At 38.5% G+C, this 18125-nt stretch overlaps 1 protein-coding gene across 1 annotated transcript in view; it reads right to left on the bottom strand.

Annotated features, from left to right (window-relative positions):
- LOC6040414 overlaps nt 1-18125 on the bottom strand; it is a 149994-nt gene that overhangs the window by 119616 nt on the left and 12253 nt on the right. The window contains 1 exon segment of the mRNA XM_038248912.1: nt 10596-11952. Coding sequence (XP_038104840.1) covers nt 10596-11886 — 1291 coding nt within the window. The 5' untranslated portion in view covers nt 11887-11952.

Below are 18125 nucleotides of genomic sequence, written 5' to 3'. Positions count from 1 at the left end.
TTGGCAGGTCAAGCTAGTTTTGTTGTACGAAAAATCTTAAATTACGTATTTTTTTATTATTTTTTTTTTTGTATTTTTTAATAGTTGCACTTATTTTTTTTGTAGTTTTTGTTGTTAATTCATTTGTTTCTGGCAGCATTAACCTTCTTGGTCATTCGCTGCTCTTTTTGGTGTAAGTATTAAATTTATTAAACAGCCTACTTTTTCAGTCACTGATCAAATCTGAGAAAAGTCAGTCAGACCGTCACTTTTTCAAAGTTGAGCACAGAAATATGCCACTTTTCAAATAGGCAAAGTCGAATAAAACAAAATAAATACCCAAAAATATTTTTCCAATTATGTAGTTAGATCAAATATTGGTTGAAAACTGTTTTTTTTAAAGAATGTATAGATTAGAGTAGTAGAGTTGTAAAAGGTTACGTTGAGCTTTAGGACAAATACGACTTTAAAATTTTTATGATTAACACCGTAAAAAACATGGTAATATTACATTTTGAAAAAAAATGTAAATATCATCTTTTCCCATAATCTACATAAATTCTGGTAAAATTACATCGAAAAGAGGTAAATCAAATTTTCCAACCTTAAGAAATTAAACGTGTTTTACTGTGAGGAATTTTTCATCAGTTATTGAGAAGTCACTCTAAATTTCATGCAATAACCAATGTTTTTTGCCTTTCTTACAAAATAAAGTTTATGGTTTTGATTTTGGACAAACCCCTTACTCTGAAATCTTTGAAAATTCATGCACGGATTAGGAATCTTTCAATTGTACTTTGGCCTAAAAACCAAAACTCAAAGCCTAATTTTTGGGAGCTACACCCAGAACTGGGCATCGGCATACGAGAGGATAAAGAACACGATTCGGTAGTAAAATGGTACTGTGTGCGGACGGAGAGGATAAATCCCGAAATTACCGAGAGTACTTTACTCATGGTTCATTTTCCAAAAAAGTTCATCTATCAAAAAAAAGTACCGGTACCGAGACTCGAACCCAAGACCTTCGGCATATTGAACCGTGCCTTTGCCGTATGGGCCACCATGGTTCGGTGACTAAGTGGCGGTCATTTGTCCATATAAGCCACTCAATAGGATGAACTGTTCCAATGAACGAATGAACACGCGAGAGGACTATACTCTCGCAATATAGCACTTTCCTCACGTTTCTTTTCGTGAGGACTATCTCCTCGTTCTTTAACTTTGGGTGTATTTTCGAAAAATTCTTGAGCGTTGTCTGTAACCGCTTTTATTAATTTTTGCCTTTTATAATTTGAAAAAAATACGCTCGTAAAAACCACAAAAAAGAGTCTTTTTCCTTTTCCTCTCTTGGTGATATCAAATCAGGTTTTTAATTATTATAAAGACTGCCTAAAGTTACATTTTGCAACAACTTTTCTTACTTTTAAATTAAAAAAAAACAAAAAAATGTCTATTTACAAACAAATTTCATTCTTAACTTTTCCAAAACTGTTTAAACAGATACAATGAAATTCTTTCCTTCCTTTATCATCAATCTACCAATAAAACTCTCTTCACCCATAAAAAATTCCAAAAACCTCAAAATGATTTAACGAGGTGCGCCCGAGCAAAACCGTCCAAACGATAATCGTCTTTACAAATTAAATAATTCAGCACACACCATATTTTCCCACAGAAGCGCTCGCCACCAGTACTGGCGAAATGACCGCCACGGCACGACCAAAATTTACATACAATTCACTGCCAGTTACTTTATACACTCGTTTTTCCCTGATAAGTCCGGCGCGCAGAATGACTCATTGAAGATCCAACTGCGATGATTAAGCTTCTGCTGGATCAAAGTGAAATTCAATGTTTGCGGTGGTGTTGGTGTTGGTGGCGCTTGAAAAAGTATTTAATGTCACATTCTTTCTGTATATTTTTATTTTGCGGTCAAATCGTGCTTGGTCCCAATTTCCAAATTTGAGTTTCCTACAGCAAAGCCGGAGTGCGTTGCAAATTTCTACTGTCAGTTTGCTGACAGTTTAGTCGCTGAATTTGCAACAATTTAGGTAGAAAAGCCAGGGAGAAAACTATTCAAAAGGGATTAACACAAATGACAGCGTTGAATTTGATTTGTTCGAAATTTCCAAAACCATCCCAATTGAGAAGAAAAATTACGTGCACTTCCGGTGCAGACTCCCCTAAGTAAACACACCACGCGTTGTGTTCTGCGGAGGCAATTGAGCATTTCTAAATATAAACACACACAGGATATTAAACTTGAAAGGGCGAAATGGGCAAAACGACGACGACGTCTTTGCCGTAAATTGTTTAAATGGAAAAATACATTACCGTCTTTCTCGTGTGCGCGCTCACACATACGAAAGTTCGAGGGAGCTGTTGTTTATGCCCTTTTGCAAACATCTTCAAACTTTATCCAATTGTCGTTGCTGCGAGAGATTTGATTTAGGGTAACATGTTATTATCTGTCTAATTTGAATCTAAAATTTTGAAATATAATTTACCAACAGATGTCGCTACAAAAAATTGCATGCAAGTTCTTGTAAAGTCATCGTAGTTTGCATCCAAGATGCCGACGATTTAAAAAAAAATCCAAAATCGCAACTTCTGCCAAATTGCCCCTCTTTCTAGAAAGCTCAGTTTGCACACCCTCGAAAATTTGCCGCCAGCCAGATTGCAATCGCAGTTCAGCTTCTGTTTTGTATTTGAGTTCTTTTTGGGGTTGCAGCCGCAGGAAAGTCGACTTCAATTGCTTATTGTTTAATTTTTGCCCGTTTTTGTTTGGATGACTTTGGCTGGCATGATGATCGTCCCCTTCAGCGACGCGAACGATATGGCGATCGCGTCGTGAGCGGAATTCCGATCCGGAGGGTGTGATTTATTGGATACCCTCTTCCGGCTGAAGATGGCGCGATAAGACGGTGTGTGTGCAGTGCAAATGATTTGCAGTTCGGATCAGATTACGTTAACTGTAATGTTACGTTGGCACGGTGTGGAATGGGATTTAACGGAGTTTGTTTCACAGATGAATCTCATCGCGAACTTGTTAAAAAGACAGAAAATACAGTTTCAAAATACTACCACAAATACAGATGAAAGAAATAAGTACATTTAAAACAAATTGTAATGTACACCCACAAGAAAAAAATGCTGCAGAAATGATTAACCTGGTTTTGCTACATTCGATAGTAGTTTTTGTGTCAAAATATGCATAAAGCACGCTCAACACGCTGACACGTACACAAGCAATGACAATTAGTTAAAAAGAAGAGAGTGTTTGCGCTCTACCTCTCTAAGGTCGTCAAGCGCTCCATAGCGCTGTGGTGACGTGGTGGACTGCTAACTAAATGTGCTGGTTTGATCCTTAATCTGTGTAGTTTTTATTAAGATTCTCATAACCAGCAAATTTGTTATCATGATAAAATGCCAATTACATTTTTAATGAAAAAATGTTAAAAAAGATTCAATGAATAAATTGCAAAACTCTTTTTTTCGTCATTTTGCAACCAAAAAAAAACTTTTTTTCTCCATATCATAATCGAGACCATAATCGAGCTTCTGAAACAAATTTGACCTCAATCGGATTTACCGATCAGATTTAAGAAAATTTCCGTTTTTGCCTTTTTTTAGTCAGGCTATCTCATAAAGTAGTAAATCAAAAAATATTTGTCATGCCTTTTTAAAAAAACAACTGACCTGACCTGTAAATTTTCTTAGCCAATCTTGGATAGCTACGTCCTCAAAAAATTGATTCGTGATGTTGTATTGAAAGTAAAACAAAAATAAATAAAAAAAATTTAACAAGAAATGAAATTTTCAAATATAAAAGTTTTGCAAAATATCAATGCAATCATGGACATATTTTTTTACTAATACTTTTTCATCTGTGATCCCAAAATTCAAAATTGGTGAACAAATTAAAAAGTCATTGTTTTAAATTTTAAAAAAACGTAAATAAGCATTAGGCAATGTATTTTTAATAATTAACAATCGCTTTTACAAGTTTTTTCAATGAAAATGTCAAATTTAGTAAATAATTACTCAGAAATTTTTGGAAGGGGGTAGACAAATAATTTGAAAAGAATTTGTAATGGTCAGGATCACATTATTACAACATCTTTTAAATTGGTATATTTTTTCCCTCAATTAAGATTGGAAAAGTGGAAGTAACTAGCACTAAAAGCCTTAAAACGAGACCTATTTTTATTTAACGTGGGCTTGCAAGGAACAATTCGCGAAATCATTGTTTCAGTGCACTGCAAAAAATCCGATGGAAAAATAGCATGCAAAAGCATGTACATCACCTTCGTCAAAAAGATACTTCATATTACACACTGCATGTACAATTTTTGTTAACACAAAAAAAAAGTTGCAACCGACGGGATTCAAACCCAGCGCCGACAGTAAGGACGATCGGCAATCAAATCGACGAAGAATGGGAAGTATAAACGCATATATGAGCTTGACATTTCAGGCAAGTAGTATCGAGATATCGTGACACCCGTAAGTTACCTCGGTGTTTCAAGAAAAATGCTCAAAAAGTTTGACAGTTCGCTTTGCGCATGTCAAAATTTCAAGCTTAAATCGTCTGTTACTCACTTTAATCATGAAATATCTTCATGAAACTTTCAAAAGTGGTTGGAAATCCTTTTTTTAGTTGATTTAATAAATAACAGTTAAATTTGCTACATGTAGCCCCTTATTTGAAACCTATTTTTTTAATTCGGGCATGCAAGGAACAATTCGATTTATGTTGTGTCTACTTCTAGAAGTGTCTGTGCCAAGAAATAATAATGGAAAAATGAATATTATCTTTTTTGCATGTAATTTTACATGAACTTATGTGAAATATGTAAAACTACAATTACACATAAAATTATGCAAATTCACAAACTTTCATGTGTAATATTACGTATTTTCTGAAACAAATTTATCAATATTTTTAACGATGTAGATGTAATATTACCATGATTTCATTTTCTGTGTACCAACCCAAAGGCCTTAAACGTGTTCTTGTGTCTTTCTCATAAATTAAATGTATTAGATTTGACATTGACTTTTCTACCAGTGTGCTTTTCAACATTTGTACAATTTGTAAATCAATCTCCGAATTTATCTGAGTTTTTATCTGAGAATTCAAATATTTTTGGAATTGAAATATTTTGAACAGTGGGTCTGTTTGATTATTTTTGGTTTTCCTAAGTTTCTTTGAAGATATTTTCAGTCTTTCATGAAAAAATTGTTAAGCATAAACAATCCGTAACTCACGAAACAAAGTAAGTCAAAGTCCAGCTTACATTTTATCAGCACAACTCCGCCATTCCCAGCAACGCCATTGTTGTTGTCATTATTCCGATGAGCTGCCGTTGTTGTTGTTGTTGTCGTCGTCGCCTTCAACTTTGGCGACGGTGGCGGGATGGCAGCACCGACTTGTTGCTGGATATCAACTTGGCACGATTCTTGCCACCACAACCTTCATTATTATTAATCACATTCTGTTGTTGCTGTTGTTCTTCCTTCTGTTCCTGTTGGTTACCATTACTGGCAGCGTTGTTTTTGTTTTTGTTGCCATTGTTCTTCTTCTTGTGGTGCTTCTTCTTGCGCTCCATCATGGCCGGTCACACTCACACACTTCTTTCGAACTGCAGCTTGTGGTTCTGGAATAGTAGTAGGCTGTTTTGCTAAACGCAAGAACGAGTCGTGATTCCGCGGGGTTGCTTCGATGCACAATCGAATCGATTCATTTCCATCCCGGTGTACACACCGTTGGGATGTTAAGTACAGGCCTTTCCAGCTTAAGTAAACACGTAGCGCGCACTTGAATTTGTGTGCCGTAAGTACAGACGCTGTCACTTGGTATCCACGACGCACGACTCCAATTAGAGTGTCACTTCGTTCTTCCAACTTTGGGTAGCCCGTGCCTCCTAGCTGGAGGTCCCCAAGTGCACTGTGATGTCATTCACGATAAGCAAACACGGACCGTTTTTTTTTCCCGCTGCGACCAACTACTAACGTTGATGAACACTCGCGCACTAAATCACCGAACTAGGTTGCCGTTTGAACAGCACAGCACGCTCTCTTTCTCTTTTTTGGAACGATTACGTCCAATTTACTGGCACTTCCGACCGACCGAGAGAATAAAGAACGCTCCACTGTGGAGCACGTCAAGCACGTCCGGTCGGCGGTCCCTCCCACTCTGGCCGAGGTCAACCTTTTCCTATTGTTATTCAAATTAGCAAACTTCACTGCGATGGGCACTTCGATTTGCCACTTTTCCGCAAATTGACTCTATAGCGCGATATAGGGCCAACCCAGGGCTGCTTTAGGGCTGTTTGTTAGTGCTTGCACGATCCTGCGTACGCGATCTCTCACACCAACACCAGGAGGATAACGCCGAGCACCTGTCCGTGTGATCGCGCAGCAGTCCTTGCTCGCCTACTTCGACGATCAACGCGACGCACTGCTGCTGGGTTTACTTCCGAACCGCGCGAGACAACGAACCGTAATGACGACCGCCGCGCAAGTGTCGTACGGTCTCCGGCATGGTTCTGTACGTACGGCGCGCGCAAAGCTCTGTGCAATTCATCGCAGCAACCATTCGGTGGAGTGACTCTGGGACAGCTGGCCCGACTCCCGGGCTAGTGAGTTCAACCGAGGGGGGAACTTGAATCTCCCGCTCTCGCTCTCACTTGTCCAACTCAAACCGTCCGTCCTTGTCGAGCCCCCGATGAGAGCGGGAGAGAGGGAGGACGCAAACTGGATGCATAACTTAAAGTTGGAGTGACGAAGAGTTGAGCGCGAGGAGTGCGGTGGTGGTGCTCTGCCCTCATCCAAGTTACCGCTGCGCCCGCTAAGGTATGTCGTCAAAGCGACACCATGCAAACATGCAGAGGTTTGTGGGGTTGTGTTGGTGTGAGCGCACGTGTGTGTGGGGGTGTGTGCACGCGCGAGAGGAAGTTCAAGGGTTGGTGTGGAGTTGGTACGAGTTGGGACAGTCAGTTGAGGTATTGGAAGAGGACCGAGGGTAGATCGGAATGAGTCACGATGAATGGATGGTTTGGTTTGAAGTGGTTTGGTGGTGTTTGTTGTGTTTAGGTTTGCTTTTAAAGTTGGGAGAGTTTTGTTGGAGTTACGGTGAATAAAGAAAGAGAGAAAGAGTAAATGAACAGCAAATGAATTAGTTTTAGTTCAAATTCATTAGTTGAACTCATAAGGTGAACAGCAGATTGTCATTGAATAATTATAGATATGTTAAAAAAATTACTTCCTTTTCGACGGAATGTGTTTTCAACAATCAAACGCTAAAACTTGTCTTAAATTTAAAAAAAATGCAATATTCAGTCCTGACTCGATTATCCAAAGCCCTAAGAAAAATTTCACTTTGAATAATCGAAAAAACAAAACAAAGTCGAGAGAGTTGTTCCCTCAAAATTTATTGAGGAAAATAGCATAAGCACTCAAAAGAAACTGAGCCCGATCTCACGCACACCAGCTTACCATTTGTTTTTGCTGGCGGGTACAAATTTTAACCTAAAACCGTTCGTGTACGTACACGCAATACATGCGCACGTAGATAGCTCGATAATGCTGCCAACTCACACATCAAAACAAATGTGTTCATTCGTTAGCTGAAATAAGAAATCTCCAACAAGTGTCATACAGTGACTTCTGACCACACCTCTGTAACCAAGCTTAGGTGGCCGAGGCTGTTAAGTCATTGGGTTAGTTTGTCAAAGGTCCCTGGCTCGATGCCCATAGTCTTTTTGTTTTGACAGATGAACTTTTTCTTGCAAATGAACCTCGAGAGAAAAATTCTCTCACCCATCTCTAGCTTTGTTCTCTGTGTCCGTGCATGGTACTACTGTTCTCTTGGCTCGAGGCCATGATTCTCTCGGACGAGAACTGCCCAGTGGATAATCGAATAACGAAACAAAATAGTTTCTATTTTGGATCATTTAAAGTGATTTGTAAATTTAAAATCCAATATGGCGGGCAAAATGGTGATGATGAAATATTGAGAAAGTTTTTCTCTACAATTCCGCATTTTTTCGAGATTTTAGATTTTCTTTTTTTTATGCGAGGCTCCTTACAAAATGGAATTTCAAAAATCTGAATATTGGAATGGAATTTTCTGATCGAGTTAGTGTCTTTGGCAAAGTTATAGGTTATGATTGGGGCTCGGAAAATATTGGTTGGATTTTCAATGTTTAAAAAATAGAAAAAAAAACTGCTTTTTTAAAAGAAAATTTCGAATTTTTAGAATCAAGTGCATAAAACACCTATATTAAACATGTTCAAATGTTGGGCAATATTTTAAGTTCTAAATTATGTTTATTGAAAAGAGCAGAAAATTTCACAAAAGTTTCATTTTTGCATTGAAAATTGAACCAATAGTTTCCACGATATAACGATTGAGGGCAATAGGGTCCTAAAGCCCTTTGTATTTTTTTATGTACAGTGGTACAAAAACACGATTAAAAACCATTTCTGATCACTGTTTTTTTTTTTTTTTTTCATTTTATGGCAAAAAAATGGACAAAACACCATTTTATCGATGGATCAACTACTCAACTCAACTCAAACTCAAGATTTTTTGAAAATTGATTTAAAAAGTTCTTTTTAAATTCTATGCGATTGTACAAAGGGTCATTGTACTCAGAAAAATATGCTTTATGGTTGTGAACAGTAATATCACAAATTTAAGCTTAGGACCCAATTAGATGAAAATTAGAAAAACTTAATTATCGTAAAATTTAAGCTTTAGGGCATTATTTCAGCAGCCATCGTACTCACCAATTTAGAAAAAAAAAGAAAATTGTTGGAAACTTTCCCAGCTTACCGATTTTTTTGCATTTTTTTTAAATTAAAAGTTTTTTTTTCAAAATTTTACCTCAAGATACCTATATTTTAAAACAGTGCTCTTTATCAAAACATGTGTAAAGTAATTATCGATTGCAAATTTGTTTTCGTATCTAAACATTATTTTAAAAAAATGTTTGGCAATACTTTGTTTTTGTTTTAACAAATCCCAATTTTTTCAATAATTTATAATTCCAGTACCCGATATTGCACCATATTGAACTTAGGCGCAAAAGATGTATTTTAGTACCCTTAAAAATAAAAAAATATGAAAATAAGAAATACAAATTGATTATTCGTTTAACGTGATAAAATGTCAAATAAAAAAACGTTATTTTTATCTAAACAGTCAAACTTACAAATTTGCCGAAGACACCAAATCGATCAGAAAATTTCATCTCAAGATACAGATTTTCAAATATTCACAGGCAATGGATCACTGTATCGAAAAACTAATGATGCAAAATGTTTTTTTTTTTTTTTTTGCATGGACAAAGTTTTACCTAAATAAAACAGCACAAAATAAAAAATCTGGAAAGATTTGCGAAATTCTAGAGAACTAAAACTGTATACTATAAGAATAAGTAAATATTATCAATTGCAGTGCGACACCAAATTTAAAACGTTAAGGTGGCCAAGCCAAGCATACTGCGTAAAGTTTATCGCAGAGATGATTCGTTGAAAAATGACAATATAACACAATTATTTGTGTCAAAATTACAACATTTGTTTGATAAATGCATCTTTATGTGGACATATATTGTGCAGATAATGCACGACTTAACCTTACCATACTGAAAAGATAAGTCAAAGTGAAGAGAACTAAATCAGCCCGGATGAACGCTACTAACCGCAATCGACAAATAAATAAAAAAAAAACAGAGCATGAATCACGAAACACACAAATAAACCCCAACGAATGAATTACTTGAACGTGTGGAATTCACTCTCGCAAGCACAGAGAGAAGACAACAAAAAAGCGCCAACTGGTTCTGACAAGCGAGAAGCTCGCTGCCGCAACCAGCCAAAGTGGAAGTCGTTGATGATCGTTAATCTGCTCGTCTGGGCTTGAAGCAGAAGTGTGAAACACCGGGCGACATCTGTGTTTGAAGTGGGGAAGTTGACGGATGTTTGGATCTTTGCGAAAGAAGTGCATTTGCTGGTTATTCAGACCTTTTCAGTATTTTTCAATAGAATTGCCAAAAAAAGAAGTTCGTAGTAGATTTTTAACTAATTTTAAAAATGGTTAGGTAATCTACGTAGTAAAACTAGTCTAATCAAATCCCTTCTAACCTATCCTCAGTAGCCATCTTTTCAATGGCCAGGCCTACTGCGTGAAGTTAACCGCAAAGATGATTCTTCAAAATTGACTGATTTTGAGCACCGGTTTCTAAATTCTACAGGATGTACGATATATGTTTGATCCCCTCCGACTAGTGCTTGTAAATTGAGGGATCAGCAAACACAGATACAACCCCAACTAATGATAGTGATAAAAATATGAAAGCAGAATTTCGTGAATTTCACCACATCGCACAACGCGATATACATAACGGAACATCGTCGGGCCAGCCGTAAAACAATGTCCAGCGCGACACAAATCAACTGCTTCCTACTTAGCGCTCAAATGGTGTTAAAATTAGATCGTATTGCACACAAAACAATTGCGTCCTATCATTATTGTCATCATCCCAGCTCGGCTAGGCCCGAACTGGACGTGGAAGAAGAAGCTTGAAGTAATTGCTCTCACTTACCTTCAAAACTAAGATGCAGAGCTCCACTCGATGACAGCTTCTTGGTCCAGCTCTTCTTCGACCAGAACCCAGCCTTGGCCGACTTGACGAATGTCGGCGAGCTGGGCGTTGAGTGAGTTCCTCCACTATTCTTCCTGCCCGATTCACCACCACCTCCGTCCAGCATTTTCTTCAGCGATCGCGTACTTCCGCTCAACAGTTTGCTCAAGTTCTTCCCCTTGCAAATGCCCTTCCCCGCGGGTCGATCCATCGACGCGCAACTCGCAACACTGCGCGTATCTTCCGGCCCCGAGTTGAACCCCTCGAACAGCACCATCGACTGATGGTGCGCTTTCTGCTGCTGCTGCAACATCCGAGCCTCGGTCTTGCGCGCCCGCAGGTTCCCGATGTAGCTGGTGCCGCCGCTGCTGCCGGAAAAGCCCGAGTCCAAATCGGTGCCACCGCCGCCGGACGTGTACGACCTGCGCCGCCCGTAGCCGCTGTCGTCCTCCCTCGCGGGACTGCCTCCCCCGGCCGGCATCAGCATCGCCTCCACCGACAGGTTCAACTCGCCCAGCACCTTTCGGTGGCACTGCTGCACCTGCCGGAACTCCTCCTCCACGAGGACACTCTGGTTGAGCGAAAGCATCGACAGCCGGCCGCTGGGCGTCGACGACTGCGACGGCCCCGGCTGCTCGCACTCTTCGTGGATGATCTCTTCGTAGATGTTTTCACACGGAGATCCGGGAAACCGGGCGACGCTTCCAGCGCTACGCCGGCCGTACAGCCGGTTCCGGCTGTTGCTACTCCCGAGCGCCATCAGCGTGCGCATCGAGCTGGCACTGGCCGGAGCGTTCGGCGGAGTTCGCGGGGAACAGGACGGACCGGGTTGCGCCGAGGAACTGGCACCACTCGGGTCGAAGATGTACGAGGGCACATTGGAATGACGGAGCGCCACTCCAGGTTCGTAGTACGCGTACGAATAGTCCTGGTGGTGACCCGCCATTTTGGACGTCGTTGGCTCGAAGCGCTCCATGGTGGCCACGATGTTGGTCGGTTTGGTGATGGGTAGACCTTGGAGGGAGGAGGCATTCTGGTAGATTTGCTGAGGCTGGCAGGAGCACGGTCCGGGCGTTGTCGGGTACACTGGATGAGGGTAGCAGCCAGGGCAGGCGGCGGCCTGTTGGCAGCAGAGTGGGACGGCATTGTGGTGAGGCTGTAGCTGTGGTGGCGGTCCCGGATGGGGCGGGGTTTGGAAGTGGACGGATTGGTTTTTCTGCTGCTGTTTACGGTGCTGCTTTGACTTCTTCATCGGGACGACTATGGTTCGATTTACGATTTAGAGGGCGAACATTGGATTAAGTGACTGGCAACGGACCTGAAAACAAAAAATAAGCATTAATATACAATCAATCAAAAGTCATGGATTAGTGCACCCTGTTTAAACCTTCAAAAAAACATTTAAAACCAAAAATAAACTCTGTGAAAACCGATAAATATCATATCACATATCTCACAGTTAATCTACTGATTGGAACATATTCAAACCTTGCTAATTCATTAAAAAGGAAGTTGGGGTTACTGTACTGAGCCATAAAAACTGATGCATAAAAGCTTCAATCGGTAAAAATTTACTTTTTCTTATAAGCCTCTGAACTCTCAACGAAACTAAACGCAATCATTTAATTTACGTATTTTTCCTGTATTTTGAAAATGCAATTTATAATTATTTCTTCAGCTCTTACAATTTTGTTGAAAATACACAAAATTTTGGTTTTTATAAGTATCAAACGATCGGGATTTTTTCATACATTTAGAAAAATATAACTTTCCCGATTCTTTCAAAAATACGTAGTTTTGTGAAAATTTTGAGTTTAAAAAAAAATTCATTACACTCGAATGGTATGAAAACAATCCCGATCACTTTATAGCCATATTGTGAAAAATTAAAATTTTGAATATTTTTCGAAAATACGCAGTTTTGTGAAATTTTTCAGTATTTTCAAAAAATTGTGGTTATAACTTTCAAAATGTATGAAAAAATCCCGATCGTTTGATATCCACATTGTAAAAAACTTAAATTTTGATTTTTTTTTCGAAAATACGTAGTTTTGTGAAAATTTTGAGCATTTTCAAAAAATGTTGTTATTACATTCGAAATGAATGAAAAAACGTTACTTAATCCACCCTTAGGTGGTTGGCGCCTTCCTCACATTTAACCCTCTAACGTCCATGGTTACTCCAGAGCACCACTAATTTTTGGATTCAAAATTAAATTTCTCAGCAACTATTCATTTTTTTCAACCTGCTTCAACCTGCATTAGTTAATATGGAATGTTAACTAATAACCATTAAAATTTCGTCCAGTTTGGTCGATCCAGTTACGAGTAATGTGGAAAAACGTAAAAAATCTCGATTTTGCTCTGGGCGGGAAGGGGTTAAAGGGTGCTATCCAAAATGCAAAAATTGCGTAAATAACACTTAAGTGCTTATAACTTTTGATACGGTTATCAGATCTTCAATGTTTTGGATGCGTTAGAAAGTTCTTTTGAATACCCATCCTACGATAGGTCGCATGATAGATCCGGACAACGTTTTCATCAAAATATCTGAGATCCGGCCTCGAAAAAGTGCGTTAATAACACTTAAGTGCTTATAACTTTTGATACGTTTGTCAGATCTTCAATGTTTTGGACGCGTTGGAAAGCTCTTTTGAATACCTATCCAACGATAGGTCGCATGAGAGATCCGGACAACGTTTTCATCTACATATCGGACGCGTTGGAAAGGTCTTTTAAATTCCTTTCTGAAAATGTATAGCATGACGGGTTTTCTTACAAAACCACCCTTTTAACAATCTTCCGGACTTTTGCTAAAATCGTTTTTTTAGCATAACTTTTGAAGTACTTAACTAGACTACATAATTTTTAATAGCGACTTATGGGCCCCAAGACGGATCGAATGACGCCAAAACGGACAAAATCGGTTCAGCCAATGTCGAGATAATCGAGTGACAATTTTTTGATCAACATCCCACCACACACACAGACATTTGCTCAGAATGTGATTCTGAGTTGATAGGTATACATGAAGGTGGGTCTAGGAGGTCTAATTGAGAAGTTAATTTTTCGAGTGATTTTATAGCCTTTCCTCAGTAACGTGAGGAAGGCAAAAATCCCGATCATTTGAAACCCATGTTGCGAAAAACTGAAATTTTGGGTATTTTTCAAAACGTAGTATACTGACAAGTCCAGCCCATAGCACTACTGCTCGGTTGGCACGCGTTTGATTAAAAAACTTTCTAAATAATCAATTATTTATCTTTCCGCAGTCGGCTGCCTAAGATTTAAAATTTTCAACCGATAAACAAAATGCTCATGGTCACATCACTGCCACTCGTGAATCCTGACCTCATACCCATCTACTAACCCCCTCAAAACTCATGTGATACTTTGTCGGAGAAGCAGTCGATTGGGCGGTCTCTATCACTCAAGTATCGGACTAACATTCCCATCCACTTCCCCGTGACTCTACCACTGGTCGTGGCCGGCGCCGGTATTGATCAGCATGATGGGGGCCTTTGAGAAGTTGCGAAGCGAGGAAAGATAGCTCCCACTTATCTTCCACGGCTCGTGGATGTATTTTCTGGAGGTCCTGGTCAATAACGGAGTAGCAACTGCGGGTGGGCACCTATGCTTATGCTTATGCTTATGCTTATGCTTATTTTTCAAAACGTAGTTTTGCGATTTTTTTAGTATTTTCAAAAATTGTGTTAAAACTTCCGAAATGTATGAAAAATTCGATCATGTGATACCCGTATTGCAATAACAAGTATTTTGAATTTTTTTTAGAGAAACAAATTGAATTTTCTAAATACAGGAAAAATAGGCATTTTTAAGAAAAATTTCATTTAATTATAATTGCAATGGATAGCTGACATCATCTCGATTCCAGAACACTTTATTTTTTCAAAATGTGGTTGATTCTTCATAAGATTATAGCCAATGTCTCCCTTCGGTTTTGCATCCCCCATATGCGGTGCTAAACCGAGGCATGACTGTAATAACCAAGAATTACATTGTCCTATTTTTTCCAATGATAATAGATTACTAATTTTTCCAACGATAATAAATTCCCATTTTTTTTAACAGTTGAGAAACGCACAGGTTTAAAAAAAAATATGTGTGTGTTTTTTTTCGGTGAAAAATGCGTTTTTTTGGATATTTGAGTACGTTATCAAATCGGGCGTTCCAATTTACCTAAAGTCCTTTTGACGACTTTGCTTTGACAGAAAATTTCCATATGATCACTATTTCAGGCTGCAAGTTATTAAAAAAACGTATTTTTTCGCATGTTCAAAAAAAGAAGGAGTTGCCCCTCTGACGAGATATCTAAAAATTTACCTCGGATTCGTAATCAGGGATCACAATTACCCCTCAAGACAAAGTTTCACGTACACTGAATAGAGGTCAGGGCAACTACTCTTTCTCAATTTTGTGTGAGTTGGCAGAGAATTATTTATTAGCGGGAGATTTACTAAAATTCAATTCTGTCGATTGAAGCGCGTTCAGGGATTCCAAATCTATCATACCTTGACGAAACTAAAGCGTTCACTGATAACAACTTCAAACATGTCGAGCTGCGTAATCAAGTCTAGATCAAATCTGTCTGGACTACATATTTTTTAAGCAGCTTTTTGACTATCTCCATTCTCCATATAAATGTTGAATAAGCGTCATTCGTGTTTAATTTTATAACAACGAATGAATGACAAAAGGTTGAAAGACATAAGTCGAATGGGCAAAAGGTCGAATGTGGACAAAATGTCGAATTGAAGAATGGAAAAACTCACAAAAATAAATATCATGACAATAAAAAAATAGGTTGTTTTTGAAAATGTTTTTAGGCCGATGCAAATATTTAAAAAAGTTTTTGTCCCTCGGCCCTGGCCGAGGTCAAGGGGGGGGGGGGCAAAAAAATAAAAAAATATAAAAATTTAAATAACAATCCATAGTCTACACATTTAAATGAAAAATGTGTTTTAAAATGCATTTTACACTTGTCCAGTTGTTTTGCAATCATGAGTTTTCAAAAAATCTAAGATCTGACAAAAACAAAAATTGTATCGAAAAAAAAGATTTTGCATCGAAAATTTTCAATAAATCTTAAGATTTTTTAATAAACCCAAACATGCTAAAAATGATTTAAAACGCAGAAGAATGTATTTTAATTTGATTTCAGCTGTTTGCACTTGAATTTTCATTGAAATTTTGAAGTTTATTGTAAAAATTTTTTTTTTGCCCCCTGATTTTTCGGGCCAATTTTGAAGGGGGGGGTGACAAAAACTTTTAAAAATATTTGTACCAGCCTTAAGAAAGCTTACTGCTCAAGTTTGAAAAGATGGAAAAACATACAAAAATATTATTTACAACAAGCAAGAATAGTTTGTTTTAAAAAAATGCAAATCTTACATATTATTTTAGAACTATTTTAGAAAAAAACTCACCAAATGTTAAGGACAACCAAGAATAAGTTATTTTCAGAGAATGAAACATAAATCAAAATATTTTTAGAAGCCACTTTTTAAACATTCAACCCTCTTTTCGAAAATTCAACTCTTTTTTGTGTTTGTTTTTGAGAATCGAATAAAAAAAATATCTGAACCGCAAATTTACTTTGCAAATTCATGTTTAGATGGAAGGGAATTTATTGAAACCTTTTGTTAAACTATTGTTCCATTTAAACTCTTCATTCTAAGCAGTTTCAAATGCAACAAAAGCAAAAGGGATTTATGACAGCCGCCATAATTTACCAAGCCTATGCTCGATTATGATGCTACCGCTGTCAACCGCGTTTTATGGCGGAAGTGCACAATTGGATCCCCCCCCCTCTCTCTCTCTCTCACTCCCGGTGCGGTTTTCAAATCTAGCTGTACTCACTCGAGGAGGGATCATAAAAGATGGAACCGAAAAAAAATCGTGTCAAATGATCGTTATAAAACACACTGCGCTACTGAAGCGCAAAACCCATCCCCGATTACCCGCGCTTACCGCTCAATCAAAACCTGTTGCTGGGCTGACTACGGGGAGAGATGTTCAGAACTTTTTCGAATTTGCTTCATCGATACCTTCACAGCTAGGATGGTAAGAGTTTGTTTCATTCCACCGTATCAATTAAAAGACTTTTCACAAATCCATCGACATGCCTTCCGAGCTGCGCTGCTATGAAGGGAACTTGTACGAAACAATCTTTATCAATCTTAGAGCATCCCTACCGAGACACTAACCACCAAAAAACAAACGATTCTTTCACAAAATTCAAAACCGCACACGGTTATTGAAACATTGCCATCTGTATTACAGTGCAAACAAAACAAAAGGGGAGAACCGTCGTCAGATGGCGGCCCACCATTACCGTCAGTTCCGTCCCGGAGTCATCACTTTCCGTACATCATACGATCCCCGCGGGACACGGACCATCATGGTTTGTCGGTTTCGGTTGCATGCGGTTAATAAATTGAAATAAATCGTACTATTTACTACCCCTCCTGCGCAACGTGCTGTCACCGGTGTATCCGGTTGGCTTTCGTTGGTGTACCGACAGGGCTTAATTCAATTCAAAAACGGTTTATTCCGACGCGTCGGACTACCGTCGTCAGGATCGAACGCTCTGCTACATTTCACATGGCTTGTCACGGTGACGCGGTATTGGAATGATTTATGGATCTGTAAACTGCCCAGTAGTGCTAACTAGTCCCGCGACTTAACTACTGCGCCAAAGCTTACAGAGAATGGGAACTGGAAGTGGCCTGCGCGATCTCGCGGTGGAAGTCGAATTAACCTAACAGCTTCCACCACTTCCGGGCACTGATATCGGTGCGAACTTTGGTGGTCGGAGTATTTCTAGGCCCACAAGAATGTGGGAAAAGGTGTGACCTATTTTTGATAAAATTGACCGAATTAGTGCACGGACTTGTGACGAAGTGTGAGAAAAGAGTTAAAAGAGCATTATTTTGGAAAATTCCTGATTAGGTTTGAATTGCGTGTGTTTCAACAAACATAGTCAAGCTAGAAAAAATAACAAGAATGTTGGAAAAAGTTTGTTTGTAAAAAATTAAACATGCTATAATGCTAAAGATATCTAGGTCATTCTGAATAATAAAATTTTTCCATCCAATTTGTTTCAGTAACGAACGGGGTCACTTTTTAGTTTGACACCCCTTTTACACGCTTTCAAACTATTGGTAGTGTGCGTAAGCGCCGTGTAAAAAGTGACAGTTCGTCAATTTTACTTTGACTTTGACCAACCAACGGGGTACAAACTAAAAAAGTGTCAAACGAAAAAGTGACCAAACACCGGGGGTTGAGTGTATTTCAAGAGTCCTCCAGAATTTCGCTAACTATTAGGACTATTTTATTTTTATTTTTTCTGTTGATATAATTTTTCCATACAAGTCTCAATAATTTTTTTCCTGTTGGGTAAGACAATATAAGCATGTCAAAATTTGAATGTCTGTATTTTGTATCTGTATCTGATTTACTGATCACTATT

This window comes from Culex quinquefasciatus, chromosome 1, assembly GCF_015732765.1.
Source record: "Culex quinquefasciatus strain JHB chromosome 1, VPISU_Cqui_1.0_pri_paternal, whole genome shotgun sequence".
Taxonomy (NCBI): domain Eukaryota; kingdom Metazoa; phylum Arthropoda; class Insecta; order Diptera; family Culicidae; genus Culex; species Culex quinquefasciatus.
Note: the sequence above shows the minus strand (reverse complement) of the source record. Positions and strands in the feature narration are given on the sequence as shown.